A 25591-nucleotide genomic window follows, 5' to 3' on the forward strand; every position below is an offset into this window, starting at 1 on the left:
TCCAGCAGACCCCGTGACCCTGTGTTCGGATTCAGCAGGTTGGAAAATGGATGGATGGATGGACATTAAACAGCATCTTATGGATTCTACATTCTGCCTGTTCTCAGTACTGGAGCCATAGAGATTTAATCACATTATCCTTACAGCCTACCTGAATCATTTCAAATCTGAATTTAGTACAGTTATATTTTTTCACTAAACTCATTATTGGAATCTACAGAGTTCCATTTGCATATACTGCTACACTGCTAAGGCACTGCAGGACTACCAACCATTTCCTAATTGCCTTACTTATAATTCATTCTAATTTCTTTACCTCTGTAACTGCTACTCCATAGTCAATGGCCACATTATCTGTGACACCAACCCAAACTGTAAACACCAAAGCTTCAGCTTTCCAGGTAAGTAAATGCTATCTGTGATATTAATACCTGTTAAGGCACCCTTTCTCAATACACTGATCTGCTCTCTATCACTCAGTTCTCAATTAAAGAGGGAATAACCTCCTCATTGATAGTGAAATTCTCCTTAATCAGCTTTCCCTTGACAATGGATAAACATCTAAATTTACTAGATTTAACCCTTAATGTCACCCATTTAAGGTTGTCATTTACTTTAGACAACAGACAACTTTTACAAGGAAAAGTGGATGTTGTTGTTGTGAAATTGTCCATATAGGTTTTGAAGGGTGGCAGACATGTCTCATCCTGTAATTCTCCCCATCGAACACCCTCTATGAATCCCTAATGACCAACTCCATTGCCATTGTGAAGGTCAGTGGGGAAATAGTACATACAACCATTATTCCAATCTCCAATTGCTGCCATGTTATATAACCTTCTGTAGAAAAGCACAATTAGAGATCACTGAAATATGCCTCAACTAATCTTGTGATACTACCAGGGACTCTAAAATACCTGAAGCCTACTACAAAAGATTGCCACTGGACTTCATCTGACTGATTTGAAGTACTCCTTTAAAACTAGAATCCCTGAAGCCTACGAAAAAAGTTGTAATCCCGGGCCACCTTAAATTCCTTCACACCTCTCCATCAGCATCTTTTGTTTTGCAAATGTGTCAATCAGCACAAGCAGCCTGCTATCCCATTCCCCCACTGACGCAGCTAAAGTTCTCCCAGCTCAAGTTACTTTATCTGGGCGTGAAGTGCCTCGAGTTGTATAGAGTAAATGATATATTGTTATTTGGAATACATACATTTCATGTGTGTTCCGTGTCTACAACGATCTGAGTAACTGTAGGATGACAGGAAATGCGAGGCAAGAAATGCTGAACACATACCACAGAAAAATGTTCCATGTAATAATGATGTGAAGTGTATGATGTGTCAAGACTAGTCCAAATATCAAATAAACACGTGCGCTTTAATTCAAGAACATAACCAAAGGAAAAAATCATTCAGTTTACATGTTGCTGTCAATGAGTTAAAAACCCAAGCTCAAATGTCAATCGACAGAAAGTTGATATGTCTTCTTGGTTACTGCAGAGGTAAGAACTGCTTTCTCATAATCAAAAGGTTGCGAATTTGAGTCTGGGTGTTTCTCGTTTTGAAGAGTGAGCTGCTATTATTATCACTATAATATAATAAAAACATACATTTGATTTAAGTCTGTAACATCCAGTGTAGGGCTGGGCGATATGGACCAAAAATCATCCATCCATCCAACCAAAACTCATATCTCAATATTTTTTAGATTTAAATTTTTACATTAAATAACTGGAGAGATGACAGTTTTCAGTTTTATTTTTTCTTTATCAAGCAAAGTGAAAAAAGGTGATTAAAAGTGTCATATTTTTGTTGATTATTTACATTTGTGAAACAATGTTCAGTAATGTCAATAACAACATTGGGAAAGGATTTGTTACGTTAAAAAGGATATGCAAACGTGGTCAAAGTGTGAGCTGGAGGAGACCGACAATGATTCACACCTGGGTATCAACATTCAATGGAGTTGATTGTGGCGGTAACAGCAAGTCTTGTCTTTAGTGTAAATAAGTTGAAACAACATGAGCATCTGAAGTGCAGCAATTTAGGAATAGTCTCCAGCCATGGTAAAAAAAAAAAAAAAAAAAACTTCACACTGTTCCGTTTGAACTAGTGTGGTGCTGAGGTGTCACTCATTGCATGGCTGCACTCAGATCCTAATTTGGTATCCTGAGGTGCTTCGCCGTGTGGTGGGTTTGGCAACGCACTGTATCAGTGCATGCTCCCAACCCTTCCCCCACCATCATGCGACACTTAAGGAAAAACAGGAACATGACAAGTATACTGATGAAATAATTAAAAGACTTAAAAACAAAACACAAACTGGCATTCAGATAATTCGAGGTCCTCATTATGGGAAATGGAGTAATAGAATAACAAATGGGGTATATGCCCAGATACTTCTCTGCTCGATGCCAGGACTTTAGTGCTCAAAGGATAAAGAGGAACCAGCTTGGGAAGAAGAGACTTAATTATTATTAATTGTAAGAATGGTAAAGAAAGAAGCAGCGACCAACCTAAACTCAATGGGGACATAAGCTGGAGAGCAGAACTTGTATGGACGGCTACGGTTGATCCAGCCCCACACTGGTCATAATGTATCTGCCCAATTATATAGTCCTAGATCCAATACAGATACTCTCCAGTCTAGTGTTTGATGCGGAGTTCTTTGGCATTCAAAAGAATGAGGAAGAGGAGTTATTTAGTTTTGTACACATATCTGATAGGGGAGAAAGAAGGAATGTGTAGCTAACACATGTTATGGAGCTAATCATATTAATATAATCAGCTGATATGCTAATTTCAATGATGGCTATGGTCAGAAAGATATTGGAACAGGAACAAAGGGGTATTTCTGTATTTATAAGGGAGTGATTATTTGAGGTCTGTCCGGAAAATGTCCAGCCACTGTTAATAACGATAATGGTTTACACAGCATAACCTGGCAGCTAAGAGTAATGGACTGGAGTGTGCTTGTGTGAACAATGACGACTTCAGTGGACTAGTCAGTGGGGGTCCTAGACAACATTGAGTGAGCATGTGTACTGTGTGGCTATCACATTCAAAATGACTGAGCAAGTAAAGCAACAAACCTGCATCTAATTTTGCATCAAGCTTGAACATTCGTCCGCAGAAACTATTCAGATGATTCAGAAGGCTTTTGGTACAATGCAATGAGTGCAGTACAAATAAAAGTGTGGCACAAATGCTTCAAAGATGGCCGAGAATGTGTTGAAAGATTTGGCACCCGAAACCTTCTGCCTTTTCACAAAACTAAAATCACACTCGAAAGGGAGAAGATTTTAGACTGTTGATGAGAATCAGGAAAATATGTCAACGTAGCTGATGGAGATTCCACAGTGGATGAGATGCTGGGAAAACTGTGTAAGGTCCCAAGGTGCCTACTTTAAAGGGGATTGAGGTGTCATTGTCCTATGTACAATGTTTCTTGTATCTTCTTTAATAAATCTATCTATTTTTCATATTACATGGCTGGATACTTTCTGCACAGGCCTTGTATTCTGAGATGGCTAAACACTGTCTTGAATTAAAAATGTCTTAGTTGAGTTAGTTTTGCAAATCAAAAAATCAAAAACATTAGGCAGATACATATATATACAGTGCATCCAGAAAGTATTCACAGCGCATCATTTTTTCCACATTTTGTTATGTTACAGCCTTATTCCAATATGGATTAAATTCTTTTTTTTTCCCTCAGAATTCTACACACAACACCCCATAATGACAACGTGAAAAAAGTTTACTTGAGGTTTTTGCAAATTTATTAAAAGTAAAACAACAGAAATCACATGTACATATATATTCACAGCCTTTGTCATGAAGCTCAAAATTGAGCTCAGGTGCATCCTGTTTCCCCTGATCATCCTTGAGATGTTTCTGCAGCTTAATTGGAGTCCACCTGTGGTAAATTTAGTTGATTAGACATGATTTGGAAAGGCACACACCTGTCTATATAAGGTCCCACAGTTGACAGTTCATGTCAGAGCACAAACCAAGCATTAAGTCAAAGGAATTGTCTGTAGACCTCCGAGACAGGATTGTCTCGAGGCACAAATCTGGGGAAGGTTACAGAAAAAATTCTGCTGCTTTGAAGGTCCCAATGAGCACAGTGGCCTCCATCATCCATCAACCATCTAAACTGAGCAATCGGGGGAGAAGGGCCTTAGTCAGGGAGGTGACCAAGAACCCAATGGTCACTCTGTCAGAGCTCCAGAGGTCCTCTGTGGAGAGAGGAGAACCTTCTTGCACTGTTCCCGATGTCCATGCGATGTTGCAGAGACATGTCAACCAAGACAGTCCTACAACATCCACAGCCTTAAGGAACTCCGGGCGTATCTCATCCACCCCGGGCCCTGCCACCAAGGAGTTTTTTGACCACCTCGGTGACTTCAGTCCCAGAGATGGGAGAGCCCACCTCAGAGTCCCCAGGCTCTGCTTCCTCATTGGAAGGCATGTTAGTGGGATTGAGGAGGTCTTCGAAGTACTCCCCCCACCGACCCACGTCGAAGTCGAGGTCAGCAGCGCACCATCCCACCATATACGGTGTTGACACTGCACTGCTTCCCCTCCTGAGGCGCGGACGGTGGACCAGAATCTCCTCGAAGCCGTCCGAAAGTCGTTCTCCATGGCCTCTCCAAACTCCTCCCACGCCGAAGTTTTTGCCTCAGCAACAACCGAAGCGCATTCCTTGGCCTGCGGTACCTATCAGCTGCCTCCAGAGACCCACAGGACAAAAAGTCCTATAGGACTCCTTCTTCAGCTTGACGGCATCCCTCACCGCGGTGTCCACCAGCGGGTTCGGGATTGCCGCCACGACAGGCACCGACCACCTTGCGGCCACAGCTCCGGTCAGCCGCCTCAACAATAGAGGCACGGAACATGGCCCATTCGGACTCAATGTCCCCACCTCCCTCGGGGCGTGGTTGAAGTTCTGCGGAGGTGGGAGTTGAAGCTACTTCTGACAGGGGACTCTGCCAGCCGTTCCCAGCAGACCCTCACAACGTTTGGGCCTACCAGGTCTGACCGGCATCTTCCCCACCATGAAGCCAACTCACCACCAGGTGGTGATCAGTTGACAGCTCCGCCCCTCTCTTCACCCGAGTGTCCAAGACATATGGCGCAAGTCCATGACACGACCACAAAGTCGATCATCGACCTGAGGCCTAGGGTGTCCTGGTGCCAAGTGCACATATGAACACCCTTATGCTTGAACATGGTGTTCGTTATGGACAATCCGTGGCGAGCACAGAAGTCCAATAACAAAACACCGCTCGGGTTCAGATCGGGGCCATTCCTCCCAATCACGCCCTTCCAGGTCTCACTGTCATTGCCCATGAGAGCATTGAAGTCTCCCAGCAAAACGAGGGAATCCCCAGAAGGTATGCCCTCTAGCACCCCCTCCAGAGACTCCAAAAGGGTGGATACTCCAAACTGCTGTTGGCGATACGCACAAACAACAGTCAGGACCCTTCCCCCCACCCGAAGGTGGAGGGAGGCCACCCTCTCGTCCACGGGGTAAACCCCAATGCACAGGCTCCGAGTCGGGGGGCAATAAGTATGCCCACACCTGCTCGGCGCCTCTCACGGGGGGCAACTCCAGAGTGGTAGAGAGTCCAGCCCCTCTCAAGGAGATTGGTTCCAGAGTCCAAGCTGTGCGTCGAGGTGAGTCCGACTATATCTAGCCGGAACCTCTCGACCTCACGCACTAGCTCAGGCTCCTTCCCCTTCAGAGAGGTGACATTCCACGTCCCAAGAGCCAGTTTCTGTAGCCGAGGATCAGACCGCCAAGGTCCCTGCCTTCGCCACCACCCAACTCACACTGCACCCAACCTCCTTGGGCTCCTCCCATAGGTGGTGAGTCCATGGGGAGGAGGACCCACGTTACCTCTTCGGGCTGTGCCCGGCCGAGCCCCATGGGTGCAGGCCTGGCCACCAGGCGCTCGCCATCGAGCCCCACCTCCAGGCCTGGCTCCAGAGGTGGGCCCCGGTGACCCGCGTCCGGGCAAGGGAAAACGTCGTCCATGGGTTTTATTCTTCATTGGAGGTTTGTTGAACTGCTCTTTGTCTCATCCCTCACCTAGGACCAGTTTGCCTTGGGTGGCCCTACCAGGGGCATAAAGCCCCGGACAACATAGCTCCTAGGATCATTGGGACACACAAACCCCTCCACCACGATAAGGTGACAGTTCAATATAATAAATATATTTATTTATTTATTAGATAAGTCTGGAGTTACTTCTATGATAAATGTGACAAAGAGGTCAAGAGTTAACAGTTTGCTAGGTTTAGTGCCATTGCCTTTATGGGTTATTCCATACCTTATACCCTTTAAGACAATTTTGCCTATTGTTTTTAACATCACCCCCAAACAGCACAGCTTAGACCAGGGTCTCCAACTCCAGCCCTTGAGCACTACTGTGGCTGTAGGTTTTCATTTTAACCCTTTTCTTAATTAGTGACCTGTTTGTGCTGTTAATTAACTTTTCCCTTCATTTTAATTACTGTTTTTAAGATTCAGTCCTCTGAATTGCTTCATTTTGTCCTTAAATGGTACCAAAAGAGAAATGAGATGTAAAGTGAGCAAACATATGACCAGTTAAATCAGGGCCTCAGACTCCAACAAATTTCACTCCAACCGATTTCTTAATTAGAACCTAATTTTTGTTGTTTGTTTTGTTCAATTTGTTGAATTACTATTATTAAATTACATGGCTTGATGGTGATCTCATTCTGCCACCGCAGGTTATTTCCAAAACTGTTGCTCAATAATACTCAAGCCTTCACCTTTCTTTATTTTGAGATATTATAAGATAGAAACATGTTAGCTGTCATTTGTTTGCTCATTTTGTATCTCATTATTGTTTGACTTCTGAATAAGGAAAAAAATAAGTAATGAGTCTGAATTTTAAAAAGCAAGTCAATAAAGATTAAAGGAAAAGACTTAATTAGCAGCAAAAACTGGTCACTAATCAAGCAAAGAGTTAGAATAAAAAACCTGCAGAGTTGAGGACCTTTCCTTAGATAAAGGCTAATAATACTCAATAGATCTCAGATTAGCTGAAAAAGACCAACACAATACTCCAAAAATATTTCGGAATTAAAATGTGTTTATAATTTTATTGGCATTATCCTGAAAATTTGGTGAAAAATACTCCTTGGTAAACCTACTTCTGGGATTAAGCATCTTTGTTCTGTAGCACTGGAAAACATTACAGGGGCGAACGTTTTCTGTATTTTAAAATTAATGTAAATATTATCAAGAACAAAATAAGTTTTACTCCAACTTTTTTTCTTCTGAACATCTAAAATTTTGCAGAGTAATCCAAAGAAAATCACACGATTTCACCAAATCCACAGAAAAGTGGTTGTCATCAACCAAAGTGGGAAGAAGAAAAAAACTACAATAGCCTGTACACTGAATTTTACTCTTTTATCAAACACACAATTTATGTTTTTTGGAGTAATATGTGAATTTTATTTAATTAACAAAACACCTAATAAAATATTCCTATTTGACCTTTTTAAGATACCAGAGCAAGTGATACTGAATGTCTATATAATACAGGGAAAAAACAGAAATATCCTGAAGAAAAGCCTTGCATAGATGGTGGGATGTCTACTGAAACTCAGAGGTGGACAAAACAGAAAATTGGTTGGTTTATTTCTACACAGCTTCAGAACAGGTGATCCCTTGACTGGGATTTCAACTAAGCATTCCGGAGCTGTGTGTGGACCAGAAGCAACACCTGTAATAACATGTGACTGCTATCTCTGTTTCATCACTGCTCTGCTGCGGTCTCATTGACATTTCCAGCCCAATCAATACACAGTCATCTCAGTCAATGAATGTTTACTATCATTTACAGGTTCCACTGCCAATAATGTCTCTGCCCAGAGATCGAAAGCCTGAAAATAGACTGTAGATTGAAAATCCCTAATTCTATTAGAAGACATTTATTTTGGCAAAGGTCACATTTTGCCTTCTGTTTATGGTAAAGTTAAAATGAAAATTGTGAAAGTAACCATTAGAAATATCTAATATGAGAAAGCTGGAAATCCTAGTTTTCCCATAAAATGTAGATGAAACTAGCCTCTTATATACTGTTTAGATATAACATGTTCAATTTAAATAGGACAGGGCATAATCATCATATGGTGAGTATGTAGGGTAATGAAGTTGTGGTTCTGCATAAATGATTCATTTACAAATGTGGAATGCGGGTTGGATGATGGATGGATGGATGGAAGTTTATAAGAGGATATAGTTTTATTAATCAGTGTCACCTATTAGCATAACAAGTGAGCAAATGACAGGCATTAAAGCTGTGTTCTTTATGCCGAGTTTTTTTTTTCCTTATGGTCTTAAAGAGTCACCATTCATTTTTATACTGTGTTGTTGGAAATGAAGACCTGACAATAATAAAATTTTAACTTTTTTTAAAAAAAGAACACTAGAACCTTCTGCTATTGTGGATTGTGAAATTTACTTTCACAATAGTCACCTGAAAGTAGCATAAATATCACAATGTGCTGCCTCTATTCTTGAATATAGCTTTTTATACAGCACATATGTCCCTCCAACAATACAGAATAAGCCTGAACTAAAATTCCAAAATTCTACTTTAAAAACAACAATTACTACTGCTTGGGCATGTGTCATAATTATACCACAAAGGAAAATTGGGGAGAGGGTCACCTTAAAGTATTGTGCAGGGATTCTGAAACAATTAGAATTGTGCTTTGATTTCCATATCTAAGGTAGAGATGTAATAAACCTATGCCTTTAGAATTGTAGGTTAAGCTATGCGACATTATACAGGCAAACAAATGATAGAATAACTCAAAAAACTGAACGTGAGCCATGAGATAAAAGATTGAGAAAGAACAGAAGGAAATGACACTACAATACTTTATACTACCAAGCAATGATGGCAAACATCTCAAAAGTAGTTACAACAATCAACAGAGTAAATATAGGTCTGTAAAGTTTCCAAGAAAAATAAACATCAAGAAAATGTTACGAGACGTATACAATGAACAAAATAAAGAGAAAAAACACAGTACCACAGAAACACATGATAAGGAGATACATACTACTGAGAAATTAGTACCAATAGGAGCTATTTAACAAATAGGTGCTAATACACATAACACATACATATAAAAAACACAGAATGAGTATAAGCAGGGAAACCGAATATGAAAGTGGTAGAAATTATGGATTTGGAGTATAGTCCTGAGTAAACTAGATAAAAGGAAGATATTAGGGACATTGAAAGTATGAAAACTTTGAGATCTGGATATATTATTGCATTTTGAGGTCTCAATAATGTATCAACAAAAATAATGGCTTAAGCATTATCTGAGATGAGTTACTTGTGAAATTAACTATAGGATTAACACTATAGTAAAGAAGAAAATAAGAAAAGACTATTCTAATAAAGCTTAACTTAAAAATGGATGGCAGAAATAAAGGGCTCAAAACAGTGAATTGAAGAAGCACTTTTTTTTACTCTCATCTCTTTTTTTCACCTTGTGTGGGGTTTGAATTTTGTTTTGTTGTTCTCCTTGGTATTTACTTCAAAGGAAATGGTTATATCTATTAGGTTGTTTTTATTAGTTTGATTGCGCAGCAGGCCACTGTAATGTTCTACTTTTTGAAAATAAAGGAACTGAAGAACTAAACTTGCCCATGTTGGTGACAATCACAACCTTTCCAAATTAGAATATAAAAGTAATTACACTGAAAATAACAAAGGTAATCTGTACCAAATAATAACAAGCATTACCAAAATGTGTTGCTACCACTATTTGAGTGACCAAATTAGGCTGAACTCAAAAATCAGTTAAAGCTATTCAAACACAAGACTGGCAGACTTGACCTTTATTGTTACATTAATGAAACCCATGTTAAATGATCAATAAGTTACTCAAAATTCAGAAGCCATTCATGTAAGTTTTATCCAAAACAATTCTGCGGTAAAAATAATTTAAAAAAAAAGCATACACCTTAATTCTCCATATGCTGTCTTTCATACAGGTGCTTTATTGCCTCGGAGATGCCAACCTGAGAACCTTCCTTTTGCCTTTGCTAACCTTTCTGAGGACAATGGCAGATTATTTCCCCAAGGTGTCAGCAACTGAGTGTTGCAAACCCACACTACACTCTGCCTGATAAATAGTCATAAAGCACTGGAATGCATTGGCTTCCTTTATGAGCAAACAATAGCTCTACTCAATTAGAATACAGCTGACCACCATTCCTCGGCATGCTCTTTTGTCCTGATAAGACTTCTCAGCACATGCACATAAAAAAGAAAAAAAGGTTTGTGCAATACCTACATGTTCTAAATTAAACTAATATTTTGAAAAGCAACTTTTGCTTTCATTAACCATTGAATTTAATTATAGAATTACAAACACACAAATTAAAAAGGAAATAATTCAAAATGTAGACAAAAAGAAATAAAACCATTAAATAACAGAGAAAATTATATCACTTTATAAATCATCCAATATCTGTTGCTTTTCTTTTTTTTTTAAATTTAGAAAAAAAAATTAACTTTAATAAAACAGATCAAAAAGGAATAAGTGGGGACTAATCAGAAGAAAAAGTTACAGAAATAGTCTTTCATCTTCAAGTACATACTTTATTCAAATCAATGAATTAACTATTAAAAAGTGTCCATGCAAAAGTACCAAGGAGACCAGTACAATTTTAACAAGAGATGAAATATGTGCCTTAAACATTTTAGATTTCAGTCTAAATGTAGGACAACTGTCTATATTGGTATGGTAAATAAATCACATATGCAAATCTACCTGTTTTTGTTCCAGAAACCAAAAGATCAGTCCTTCAAAATCATTCTACAAAAATAAATAATAATAAAGTTGAAAGTTTGTAAGAAATAGTTCCTTTAAGATTAATTTTATCAGTTATTCTAGCAACAAAGTCAGTTAAGTTTGCCCCTCCCCCTACACCATGCACTTAGCTTGACAAACTTCCAGTGTGCTCAGTCTCTCGCATGACAGAGGCTGTTTACAGCTTGCAGGGGATCTCAAGCCAGCAGAGAAAACGAATAGCTCTAAACTCCGCAAAGACACATAAAATGCAGTAACTCTTACAATCAGAATACAAGAAATAATTTACCTGGGGTGAAAACGCATGCCTCTGGCTCGCTGCAGCATGGAATACACTCCACAGTCTTTGTTACCATTCAATGGAAACTTGAGCCTTTGCTAGTTAGGCAGCAGCAGCAGAGCTCAGAGCACATCCATCCACAACCCAAACAAAGTCTGAAAAGACACTTTTCAAGCAGGCCAGGCTCCACCTTTGTGCCTGTCTGTGATAAGTCTGAAATGCTTATGACTCTCCAATGATCCAATAACAATTATAACATGCAAACTTAAGAAAGCTGCTCAGCTTATATTAGATGACTTTAAGAGCAAAAGGAGCATAAATAGCCTTACAGAACATAATATTTAACTGAATGCATCTTCCTTCAAAGTAAGGATCTCTAAAAAAAAAAAACCCTAATCACTTATTTCAGTTTATTGAATAGTCACAGCTGATGACCATCTATATGGTCTTGGCGTCATTAACAAAAGAACGTTATCAAAATTGCTTACCAAGTTACTCTGCACTTACTCAAGTTATATAAAATTGTATAAATAAGCCATGCTGGAGTGAAGTTCATTAGGACTGAAGGTTGCATGTAAGTAGCACACACAAATTCCCCAAAACAATAAGGCTAACATGAATGGGCTAATAAGAGTAAGTGTTCTTAAAACAGATAGCATTAAGATGACAAAAAATGATTTAACAAATATAAAAAAAGAAAACAAGAAAGGCAAACCTACCTAAGCACTTTCAGCTGGACTCAGAGCACATACAACTTTTTTGAAATTTGTGTGACTCATTAAAATGGTTCACAGTCTGTTCAGCTGTGATAAGATGGTTAATTGAGTGTATATGGCTTAATAAGAGAGACCTGCATTGAAGATACAGGATCATACTTTTTTCTACAGTGACTCGATTTAATTCTTTGCCATTATTCACATATTAAATTAACACATTTTGTGTTACACCCTAAAAATTCATAGTGACATCATTTCTCATTTCAATCTGTGCTGCATCACTTGCATTTTTGGATACACAGAACTATTATGTGAATTTCCCCTTGGGAGTAATAAAGTATCTATCTATCTATCTATTACACTTTAATTATGTTCATGCCTCTGTTTTGAAGTAAACATTCCATGAATAATAATTTTATGGGATGCTGCTGATACTGTACCAAATTTAATATAATCACAGAAAAGTTTTTTAATGATTATACTCTATTCAGGATATGATACTTTCCATATTGTTTCATTCATGTAGAATAACTTCCATGAAATTAATTTTGCAAAAACCATTCCCTCTAGATTACAAAAGTTAAAACTACCATTAAACTACCTAAAATAAAGTTAAAATTATTAATTGCCCTTTAATACTCAGAAGTAAATGTATAACTATTGATATTATTTATACAGTAATACCCCAAAAACATTCTTTTTGCACCTTGTCCTTTGATTCATAACACAAATATATATTTACTATTTAGATTAAATAGCATTTTTTTTCTTAAGTACAACGCACATGTGCCCTTTTTTGCATTTTCTTAAGTAAGGCATGCTTAAGAGACAATGTAAATCTGTATGCTGCATGTGTCTGATTTTTTTTAAACACCTTTAAAATAAGCAGTTACATTTGTCAAATGGCAGTCATCGCTGTTCTTTCACTTTTCAATTTTTAAGAGTATCATTAAGAGATATACATATTCAGTTCCTAAAAGCACTAAACGCATCTTGATGCTATAAACAGTATTCTTGAATATTTTCCAGAAATGCTTGTGATAGTGTGAGACTCACAATGACTGATGGTTAAAATATGGTCACATCATAATAGCCAAGCACTTGAATTGTGAAAGCGGACCAGTGTGTACAGCACTTTAAATTATTAATTTCTCAACAGATTGGTGATAAATAAACAAATTTTGTGCCCCCTTTAAGTACTCCAGTCTTTTTAAACAGTTTGATGATATGAAGAAAAGTTGATCATGGAATATGAACAGTCCTGGTATGAGTGTGTCACAAGATGGATGCTTCTTATTTTAGACCCACAGACAAAAGGAAAAAGCAGGTACAGAAGAAAGACAGACTAATAATGGTAACATTGGAGCCACAGTGACTGACAGAATTGGAGATAATTCTAAAATTGAATACACGGAGTATGAAAGAGCACTGGTATGATACAAACAATATAAATGAGCCATGTGCATTTGTTCTTATAATTTGATGATGACCATTAACTTCTATCTCCATGTGTAATGGATATACAATGCCTTCAGGAAGCATTCAGATCCTGAATGACCCTTGTACACTCAGACCCTTCACTTTGTAAACATTATGTCGTGCTGCAGCCTTATGCTAAAATCATTATTATTTTTTTCCTCATCAAGTAACTTCAATACCCCAGAATGACAAAGCAAAAATATGATTTTAGAAATGACTGCAAAGATTAACAAATGAAATATTACATTGATACAAGTATTTAGACCCTTTACTCAGTTTTAAGTTTAGCAATAATTACAGCCTGGACTCTTCTTGGGTATGATGCGACAAACTTTGAAAACTTAGATTTGGGGATTTTCTGCGGATTTTCTGAAGCTATGTCAGAATGAAGACCATTGGTAGACAGAAACTTCCATTTTTCTCGAAAGATGTTCAATTAGGTTCAAGTCTGGGCTCTGGCTAGTTCACTCAAGAACATTTACAGTGTTGATCCTAAGCATCTCCTGTGTTGACTTTGATTTTAACTTAATGTCACTGCACTGTTAGTTGGGGCAGGCTTTCGTTAAGTGCATTTCTGTACTTTGCTCTGTACAGCTTTCTCTCATTCCTGAATAGTTTCCCAGTTCCTTCCACTGAAAAACAACCCCACAGAATAGTGGTGTCACCACTATGCTTCCTTTGGAAAGGCATTTAGCTGGTCTGGTTTCCTCCAGAGGTGATGCTTAGAACTGAGGCCAAACAAATCACTCTTGGTTTTATCAAATCTGAGAATACATTTTTTCTTACAGTCTGAGAGTCCTTTAGGTGCCCTTTTTCAAACTCCAAGTGGCCTTTCAATGTATCATCTGGTCACTCTACAATAAAGTCATTATTAGTGGAAGGTTGCAGTGGTGATTATCCTTTTGGAAGTTTCTCTCATCTCCAAACAAGGCGTAGAACATCCTCAATGATGATCGATAAAATGGAAAGTACCTGTGCCAAATTTCAAATGTCACAGCAAAAGGTCTGAATTTTTGTGTCAATGTGATATTTCAGTTTATTTGTAATAAATAACCACTAAAACATGTTTTTGCTTTGTCATTCTGATGTATTGAGTGTTGTTTGATGAAATAAAAAAATAAAGTTAAACGATTTTAGCATAAGACTGTAACATAACAAACAACATAAAATATAAAACTGTGAACAAAATGAAGGGGTCTGAATACTTTCTGAATCCATTGCACTCTCTGCATGTTAGTAGTTCACACATTGTAAAAAAACACCATGGTGCTGCCAACTTATGGTATTAGTTTTATCTATCCGCCCCCTAATGTGGCTAGTAAAAAACTGCACAGTACCTGTGTTTTTTTTTTATTCTTTTTTTAGTGTGTGTTGTGGTAAACATAATTATTCTGAAACTGCATTCTATGCATTACAGCTAGTGAACTTCAATATTCAAATTATGGGAAGCAGAGACAGTGGAATAGAATGGGATGTTTCAAAACAATTTTTGAAAGGGACTTTGTTAGGTAAGTTTTCACACTGATGTGGAAAGCAAAGTGAACATACACCACCTTTTTTTCTCAAAAATATCAAACATAACTTTTAGTTACATCAAAATGTTGCAGCAGGCAGCAGTGGAAATAAGTGTCTACGCAATGAAATATAAAACTGAAAATCTGTGTGTTAAATCAAGTACTTGAGGCTATTTAGCAAAGGTTGCTTTAGATATTCTTGTGTCTGCAGTCAGAGTTGAATAGGCCATGCATATCTCTTTTTTCCCTTCGTAAATAACAATGCACTCAAATTTACCCTGCAGGGAAGATGGCTGACACAATAAGCTTTAGGGTACATTTCACTATATTTTCAGTTTACCAGTAAAACATAACTCAGTATACATTTTACATGTTATATACTGAATGAAAAAGTCTGCAAAAGAAACAAAAACTTTTGCACCCACTCATGTTACTGTAGAATAACATAAAACTATAATTATTAATTGGGTCATGTTTATTTTAACTAACCCACTTATATTTGTAGACATACTGACGCAACATACAGTAAGGTTTCTAAATGTGATCACAAACAGCCTGGTTGCACCTTGAATTATTATGCATATTTTATTGTGTACTCAGGTTTTATGCCGTTATCTTTTCTAGGATGTGAACCTTGCATATACTCCCACTTTACTCAAACCTGCAATTGTCTTAATATGTTTTAAAGACATTGAAAGCCTATCATAAGAAATAGATTTCAGAATTTAAGAAAAGCCAATAAGCTGCTTTGGAGACACAGTTTCAGACTAACTTTTTTGAAAAGTGAAAATGAATGAAAAGAAATGTGATAAATAAAAAATCCCTATCAATGTATATTTGGTAGAATTTCATTCGCAAATGTCCCTACATATAGCACCATCTGGAATCCATGTACATGATTTTTTTTAAATACAATAAATTTTAGTTAAGCAGCTAGAAATATAGTCATTTTAACAGTGAGATTACTGACTAGTTGATTTGTGTCTGTTAGACATTCATTTTTATGTAACAAGTACACTCACAAGGTTTTATTATTCTCTAAAGTTCATTTGATGCTCAGGTATATGTTTTCTTCTCCACTGCCACCAATCCTTTAGCATGTGATTAACTTGTAATTCGGCAATTTTGTTTATACATCATTGCTTCAGTACCTACTGATCGATTATAATGTTTAATAGATGTTCAGTGGCAATGGAAAGAGAACTATGTAAAATTGCTGTATTTGTTGCTGTACTTTAAATGGACATGGACAATAAAATATTTGCTAAACTTAGTGTTTCGTAGCAAGCCCAAAGAATGCATACAGCAATTAATCATGCTATATTATTAATTTTTAAAAAGAGCTGATAAAAATTTTATTAGGTAAACCTTGCTAGCACCGGGTTGGATCCCCTTTCACCTTCAGAATTGCTGTAATTCTTTGTGGCATAGATTCACCAAGGAGCTGGAAAGATTCCTCAGGTATTTTGGTCCATATTGACAGGATAGCATCACGCAGTTGCTGCAGATTTGTCGGCCGCACATTCATGAATGCAAATCTCCTGTTCCACCACATCCCAAATGTGCTCTATAAGATTGGGATCTGGTGACTGTGGAGGCCAGATGAGTACAGTGAACTCATCGTCATGTTCAAGAAACCAGTTTGAGATGATCTGAGCTTTGTGACATGGCACGTTATCCTGCTGGAAGCAGCCATCAGAAGATGGGTACACTGCGGTCATAAAGGGATAGACATGGTCGACAACAATATTCAGGGGGTTATGGCATTTAAATGATGCTCATTTGGTACTAAGGAGCCAAAAGTGTGCCAAGAGAATATCCCCCACACCACTAAACCAACACCATCAGGCTGAATCACAGAAACCAGGCAGGATTTATCCATACTTTCATGTTGTTAATGCCAAATTCTGATCCTTCCATCCAAATGTTGCACCAGAAATGGAGGCTCATAAGACATTTTTCATATCTTCCGTTTGTGCAATTTTGGTGGACTGTGCAAATTAAAGCCTCAGTTGCCTCTTCTTAGTTGACAGGATTGGCACCATCTGTGCTCTTCTGCTGCTGTAGCCCATCTGCTTCACGGTTCAACATGTGCATTAAGAGATGCTCTTCTGTATACCTCGGTTGTAACAAGTGGTTATTTGAGTTACCGTTGCCTTTCTATCAGTTCTGTCAGCTCTAACCAGTCTGGCCATTCTCATCTGACATCATCAAGGTATTTCCAGACAGAACTGTTAGCCACTGGATATTTTTCCCTTTTCTCTGTAAATCCTAGAGGTGGTTGTGAGTGAAAATCTCAGTAGATCAGCAGTTTCTAAAAATTCTAAGACCAGTCCCACTTGGCATGAACAAACATGAAACGTTTAAAGTTACAAATCACCTTTCTTCCCCATTCTGATGCTCGGTTTGAACTTCAGCAGGTATTCTTGACAAAGTCCACATGCCTAAATGCATTAAGTTGCTGCCATGTGAATAGCTGATATTTATGTTAACAAGCAGTTGAATGGGTGGACCTAATAAAGTGGACGTTGAGGCTATAACCACAGTTTCATGTATAAAAAAAAGCTAGCTAACTACAAAATCCACTCTGTCCAGACAAAAGGTGTATGTCCAGAAGAATAACAAAGCAGTTCTGTCTTAGGATTCAGAATATAATGGTGCATCTTCTACCATATGTAGAAGATGGACAACAGATATAACAAATGAATAAAATACTGTTAAAGCCAACAAACCAAATTTTTTCTTCCCAGTCCATAGTCAAAGGCTGTTAAACAACATGCATAAAAAACATTTTACATTGACTTAAAAGGATCTAGCACATTACTCCAAAGCTGAGTGGCCTTCTAATTAAGGCTTTGCTGCGTAAAGTAATTCGATTTTTCTTGTAATAAAAATGCTAGCATACTAAGATAATAAAATCTAAGTTGGAGTATAAGCCGTAAGTTTGTAAGATATAAGAAAGACTTTTAACTCAATTAAAAACAAACTCAATAGACAAATATTCTAATACTTTCTAGTTATTGTTATGAAACTATTGAATTTTAGATTAGACATGCAATACCAAGAGAATTTTAACTGCCTAAATAAAATGCTTTATGGTGGTTAATTTCACTGTATTAACAAATTATAGAAGGCTGGTGTTACACCACACATCTTTGAGTCAGACAGGATGTTACACTTAATTGCATTTACAGGATTTCATTGCTCTGAAGATGCCAGAGTATAGTAATAGTAATCAGAGCGGTTGGCAAATTACACAAACCTGTTATTAATTTTCAGCACAGTTCCACATTTATAAAGTATGTCTAGTTAGCCACTTTTTCTGACAGCCAGTATGTAATGGTTCACAAAACAAGACATTAGGCACACAAGCCTCTCTTTTCTGTTTATGAGGTTTAAAACATCCATGTTACTTATTTCTTGTACCTGCATTACATATACTGTACTTCCAGGTCAGTGCTCATTAGTAAGTAGCTCTGTCACACACATAACCTGCCCCTTAATGTTGTATATATCTCAGTATGTAAGGTGAGGATCAAACATGTTTTATTCTGTCAGGCAAGTCCTCAGACTGGTTTGACTGTAATGTCAGATTACACGACTGCAGTAACATTATCATGCTTTGGCAGCATCCAACTGACTAAGATTAAGAAAATGAAATCTATAATTGAAAATTGCTTGAAAAATTGTATGTGATGGTGCCTTAAAGGCGGCAATATCAGCAACTGCAGTCATTCTCTCAGATTAGACATTGTGAAATGTGAGGCCTATTGACCCTGTAAATCAAGTTCTTAGAAAACAGTCTGGAGCCTCAGATGCATGCTGATTAAGACTAAATTTGCAGCAAATGTTACAACACATATTTTAACTCAAAACAAATTCTATAAAAGCAGCTGCCTAGTAACAAGCATAACTCAAAGTACAACCTCAAATGTATATCCAGGTTTCTTCTGTTCCTATTAATAAAATAAATTTTATCAAAGTAGAAAGAAGCCTTTTACCAAAGCAAAAGACATGAATGAAGAACACTGATAGATGGATATTTATATTCTCTGATTGTGAGGGTAGTGGAAGACGGTTTTTGATTGTTCATTTATAACTAATATCTAAAATGTGTAACTCTACTCACAAAATGAAACTATTTAAGAAACTCTGTAAGCAAATGAAGCTAATAACACATTTTGACATTCCCCAATTGGTTTATCTTGTGCATATTTAGGCACATTATATTTAGGTTAAACTCTGCAAATCTGAAACACTTCTAATGTGTGCTTTTCCCCATAGATTGTGTGTAATCCAACAGTAGATGGTTGCCATATACTTCATATTTTAGCTAGCTGAAACTCAACAGTACAGACCTTCAGAATAAAGGCTCAGGTATTTAAGAAGCCAGTAGTCAATAATTTATACAGATTCTTAATTCAAAATAGTGTAGATAAATGTCATTCAAACTTACAAATTGAATCATATTCAACTACATGAATTTTCATTGATTTTCTACTCAAGTACTCTGAACTCTGCATCACCACCAACCCCCAACGAAAAGAGAAATGTGGTCTTTGTCTTACCCGACCTTTAAGCACAGTGGGGTAAAGTCTGCTGACCTAGAATATGCAATATTACGTCAACAACTGCACACAGCTTCTGCTTTCAAAAGATGCCTCAACAATTACAGTCTTCATTCTCCATTTATGAAGAGTGCTCTTCATACAACTAAAGTAAGTAAATAGCCATATCCCACCATCTGCCTTTCACTCGCAAAAACAGAGCAGATGGCGTATAACCTAAAGCAGAACAGCTGCTAGCAAGTGTTGCTAGTTAGGGGTAACATGTAAATGCATTTTAAACCATAATGAAAAATATAAAGTTATTATACAATATCAATGCATAAAATTTACACACTGAGTACTTCCATGAAAACTGAAAAATTTCTTTAAACATCACATAAATTAAATATATAATTAAAAACAAATTTTAGAAATGGTATAAAACACTTCTTTTTGGACTTTTTCAGTTACATTGGTATGACTAGGGCTGATGTTCAATTAAATATAATTAAAATTAACAGCACAGTTCAAAATTTTAACCATAATTAGCTGCATGTTAATCAAAATTTTACTTATTTCCTTCAAGCACAATAATATTTTTCTATAAAGCAAAAATAATAATTTCTAATACCAAACAGTTTTAATTATCACTTGCCTATGCATAGCAAATTGTTTTACTTAGTTTATTGATCAGTTTTGTGTAACAGAAGCAACAGAATAAACAGTGAAAAACTAATCAGTCCAAAGTAAGTTTTTTTTTCTTATTTTGAACCACATCATAATGCAAATTAGTCTATCACTTTGATTGGTTTGGTCAATAATTTTGTCTTTAAAATATGAAGATGAAAAATACAATACAATTGATTTTCTGACTATTTATTCAGCTAGTTCCTTAAGCACACCGGTTTATTGACGCTGGTTGTTAAAGCAATGCTCTTTTTATTAGCAACATATCCAGATACAGAAAACAACTGCAATAATGGTATTTTTTACATACCCAATGGTGTTTTCTTTCAAATAAATGTTTCCATGTTGTCTTTCATTATTAAAAACCAGTGTTTGTGTTGCAATTACTTAGTACGTTTTCTTTCATTTTTCACTTAAGCTGGCACTTAAGTCTTCAATCTGCCTCAAGAATGATTTAAGATATGAAGAGGTAGGGGAAGTGACAGCAAAGGTGGTAGGGATGAGAACGGCAACCGTATGCATGTGCTAGACAACTTCCCTGCTGTCCGCTGCTGAGAGTCAATTCTACAATAAAATAAAAAGAGGAATAACCTTGGAGGTCAATCATCACCCTGAAAGTGGCTAGCAGACGTCACATAGTATATGTGTAACAAATTTCAAGTCAATAGGTCAAACGGATTGTGAGCTACAGGTGATTGAAAATCCTGGACAGACAAACGAAGATCTCATCAACTTCAGGCAACATACAGTGAAAGGCTACAATTATCGTTGGGTAGTTGAGTTTCAGCCCGTTATAATTATGTATACTTGTCTATGTTTCGCCATTCATATTACATGTCACAGCTGTACATAAGACAGGAAGTAAATTGCTTTTGAGACAGCTCATCTTTATGCATTGTTACACACAAAGCTTGTGTTCTGAATACGGTTTTGACTCTATTGAGAAGAACACATCTGATGGAAGACATGATGCTACACTTTATTTGTAAGTGCTGCCTTAGTATAACATTGAAACATCATGGTGTGCTCTGGACTGGACTGCTACATGTTTTCCCTATGTTAGTTACTGAGCAGTGCTCTTTTAGTTTTAACTTGGAGTACAGGCAATGTTTTTTAGTGTACCTGTGAGTACTGTTACACTATACTTGTGCCTCTCAAAGTTTCAGACCCCCCTTTTCAACTGAATGCCACTTTATTATGATGCTAACGTCGTTGTTTCGTTAGCGCATGATGAAAAAAAAAAAAGGCATTTCAACTAGTGACTTGTTCACAGTATAATCCCAAACCTCGTCTCCCCACTAAAATTATCACCCTGATAATAACAAAGGGATCAAATGTGCTGTGCAATATTTTTATACCTTTTTTATTCACTTCTTACCCACAAATCCATAATCCCAAAATTGAATTTAGAAATGAGCATGATTACAAATGGGAAATGAAATCGAAGTGTGGCCCCATTAAGAGTTGGAATTATGAAGTGTGTGGGATTATGAAGCAAGCACTCAGTGAATCAATTGCAACTGGAAACGAGACCAAAAAAAAAACACATCTTGCTCTCCTCTGTCAATTGGCGGTGGTGGGGTGGATTATGCTGACAACAAGTGTCATGTTTTCATGAGCCTGTGATGGCTGCCTGCAACTCCAATGTGGCTAAGAAACACTGGTTTAGATTAAATATCTGTATAACTAGCTCTTGATTGTCCATTTCTTGGCCTGAGCCCAAAGGTATTGTACTCATCTCCGTAACCCAGCACCAGAAGAAGCTTGTATTGAACGCTATAAATGTACTTAGTTTATTCCAAATGTAAAATGCAAAAGAAAAGCAATAACAAGGAGAAAAATAAATAACACACTGAACTACTCTGTGGCAACTGCAACAGAAGGCTAGAGAAGATGTGTGAATTGCAGGACAAAAACCCCAATCTAGAGTGCTCAATGTAAGCTTCCTCTGTGTCTAGTGGTACATAGAAATTAAAGTAAAGTTTGGATGAGTACATAATTATATGTACACAGTTATATATTGCTTACTTGTTACTTCAGAGTAATATAAATGGAGTGTGTTTGTGTGTGTATACGCATTTGTTTTCTAAATAAAAAAATATATATAACTGCTACTGCAATACTTGTTTTGAAAAATTATTTAGGTGCAAGGGACTAAATGTTTCCTAAAGGGATACTATGTCTCCAAACGGGGGACACCTTGTGCCAAACAGCATAACTTGCAATGCTATGAGATATGACATCCAAACTTGGTATAAGGATAGTTGACAGATTGTGGTACCAAAGAAAATTGATTCCAGAGTTGACTATCATAAAATGTTTTGGGTGTGAACTTAAAGCACCAATTTTTGTGTTTAAATTAGTTGATACTGATGTAAACAAATGTTTTTATTTAACATAAATATGTGTTTTTAAAAATCTGAAGTGTTGTACTTGCTACTCTTCAGCCATTTGCAGCTCCTTTATTAGAAAAGCAATGCACTAGCCATTTATTTTGGGGTATGTAATTTAGGTGCAATAATGCCAAAAAACACTTTGTGCATGAGGGGTTAAGTAATACTGGCATTTTTCCTTTCATAAAATAAGTATGTATTAAGTTATTGTTACTTTAAAAAGTAATATATGTAACATAAATAACGTTTAACGCATTACCCCCAACACTGTAAGGGACAGTAGTGGTCAGAGGCCAAATGTGAGATATGGAGCTTTGACATACCATTTTCAACAACTACTTATCCATCAAGCTACTCTATCAGTTATAACATGAAACAAAGGCTGAATTTAAGAGATTTTTCCAAAACAATCATGAATACAGTAAAAAGAACACAATTACTAATTATATTCAAGTTCATCTCATTTCCTATGAAACAGACTCTGGTGCAAATTATTCTGTATTAAAGTCAATTACAACCATGAACTCTACCTGTGTGCCATTATGGTTTAATCTTGGGAGTAGTGTTTAAAAAAAAATCTGTTTCTTTGCATGTATCACTGTACATACAGCTACTTACAAAAACATCATAAAGACAATATTTAAGCAAATTCAGGACATCATTACTAAAAGGCACCATCTTCCAAAAGGGACACTATGTATCTAAATGGGGAGCACCTTTTGCCAACAGTATCACTTTGCAATGCTATGGGATAGGACATGTGAACTTGGTATAATGATAGCTGACATCCGGAAAAGGGTTGCAGTAAAGATGGAGCCATACCCAGCAAGTACAGGGTGTAAGGCTGGAAGAACCCTGTATATGTCACCAACCCATCAAAGGGAGAACACACATGCTGAAAAGTCCATTAGAACAAATTGAAGCAGGATATCTTAATTGTAATTATTCCCTAAACCTAGATATTAATATACAGTAAGTGACCAATAGCCTTATTATAACAGTCTTGGGGTGTTGGATTGTGAGATGCTTATGGAGTACCAATTTCCCAATTGGTTGCTCTACCCATGTACTGAGGAAAGAATCTAAACCTTTGGGGTTGGGGAAGTGCTGGACTGGCATTTTAGCTCAGGACACAGTCTTGCTGTTTCACAGACTGATGCAACTCATCACAGTAGAGATATATGGTAATGTTAGTACGATGATTCAAAGGTGGATTTGTTCCAAGTTCATTTAAAATTGATAAAAATCACAATGTTGCATTGGCACAAAACTCTGAAATTAGATTCACCTCATCATAAAATGGTTTTGAATAAATATCCACCAACAGTTTTTTTGGGGGGTTGGGAATGGAAGTTACCAATTACTTTTACTCATTCAAATGCAATGTCCTCAGTCATAGTTAGTTGTGTTTAATCATGGCTTGGTTATAGTGTATGTTTTGCTTTTTCTTACCATACATGCAAACAAAATACTGTGTTGTACGGTGACCTTACATCTTACAACACACATACTGGATATAACACACACACACACACAGAGTATATATTGGGGATGGGACAGTTACTGGTTTTTACAATGTACAGTGGTGAAATCTCCAAAGTTTATTACATCAAAATATTTTAATTATTACCATAACCATTAACAATTAGTGTTTTTATAACAAGCACTTAATTTGTATGCAGTATTTGACTGCATATGCAGGGCTTGAAATTCGGTGTGTGACTGCAGATATCGTACAAATTAAATAATTGCCATGAATACTAATTTTTAAAGTATTAATTTCCTGATCATATTTATTTGGTAAGCAATCATTCTTGGTTGTTGCAAGGACATTCAACATCATTTTAAAATTATGTTATAATTGTGCCTAAATTGTTACTTAGTAATCATTTTTTTTTCACTGAATATATGTTTTATTAAACTCACATGCAAACAATGTCATATCTCCGATTCAGTTTCTCTTGACTGGAGCATGAAGTTGCAAAATTCAGCGATTGACTAATTAGTGGAGCTAATAATCTTCTAAGATCTTCAATAAGTAAAAAATGTTGAAAATCTGCATTCTGGGGAAACTGAATGACATTTTGTAACAAGTCTTCATAATCAAGGAGTACATATTTATACAAGTTTATTACTGAAGTTGTAGACTAAATCCTTAACATATAAAAATAATTTATTTCCGAGGAAAAAAAAACAGAAAAATATACTATTGTCAATTCCAAACATTTTAATATTGTCATTCAAAAACTACAGTGATTTCCTCAAATTGGGTGAGGGAACCGTTACCTTTAGAAGGTCAGATTTTTCAAGTGATATTTCTGAATAGAATAAGTAAAGAAAACTGATGAAAGGTAATTCTTCAAAGTGAAAATATTTAAGCAACTGAACCCCAATATAAAAACCTTTTGATACGCAACATTACTAGTCACTCACTACACATCAGAGCAAGACAAACCATATATTCTGCACTACTGCCTATAAAAACATTGCAAATAATTTCTCACTAATGACAGAAAATTCAAGAAATTCAGATATAAACTACAAGTTCTACAGTAAGTCCATTACATATCCGATACCATTACAAGATTAGGATATCTGTATATAATGAGCTGTAACTTGTATTGTTCAAACAAAAAACTATTTTGCTAAGATTATTCATATGTATAATACTGAAAATCTATATGCCACTCTCTCTCAGTTTTGAGAACACAACCATTCAGGGATTATGCACTGTGCCAAAAAGATCAACAAATGTATTCACTTTTACAACTACAGAATAATTCAATTCTTTTCATTACCCTCTAACTGTTCTCCTGAAAACAGTGCTTAAAGTCAATGAAACAATTCATAAAACCATGTTGGCTGCAGGTGGTCCCTTAAAAAAAAAAAAAAACACACACACAAACTGTGATGTGCTGGGTTTGACATCAAGTGAGAAACACAAAAAAATTCAAGTGGGCCTACTATGACACTGGCAAAAATCACAGCAGCATATCAAAAATAGCTGTGAGTGGTTTCAATTTGAGATTTAGTAATTGAAGCAAATAAAAACAAATAGAAATAGGTACAGTATTATTTAAAACTGATAAT

At 36.6% G+C, this 25591-nt stretch overlaps 1 protein-coding gene across 8 annotated transcripts in view; it reads right to left on the reverse strand.

Annotated features, from left to right (window-relative positions):
* LOC120533408 (transcription factor Dp-2-like) overlaps nt 1-25591 on the reverse strand; it is a 116420-nt gene that overhangs the window by 68397 nt on the left and 22432 nt on the right. For 2 of the 8 annotated variants that reach the window (XM_039760311.1, XM_039760320.1), the window contains exon 2: nt 10847-10891. The exons of 3 other annotated variants lie outside the window; for them this stretch is intronic. Coding sequence is in view for 2 of the 5 variants with exons in the window: in XM_039760284.1 (XP_039616218.1) it covers nt 11175-11241 (67 nt within the window). In the remaining 3 variants the exon portion in view is untranslated. Of the gene's footprint in view, nt 1-10846; nt 10892-11174; nt 11298-25591 lie in introns of those variants that run through there. 3 more of the 8 variants (XM_039760284.1, XM_039760276.1, XM_039760303.1) reach the window with 2 other exon arrangements.

Source organism: Polypterus senegalus, chromosome 1, assembly GCF_016835505.1.
Source record: "Polypterus senegalus isolate Bchr_013 chromosome 1, ASM1683550v1, whole genome shotgun sequence".
NCBI lineage: Eukaryota > Metazoa > Chordata > Cladistia > Polypteriformes > Polypteridae > Polypterus > Polypterus senegalus.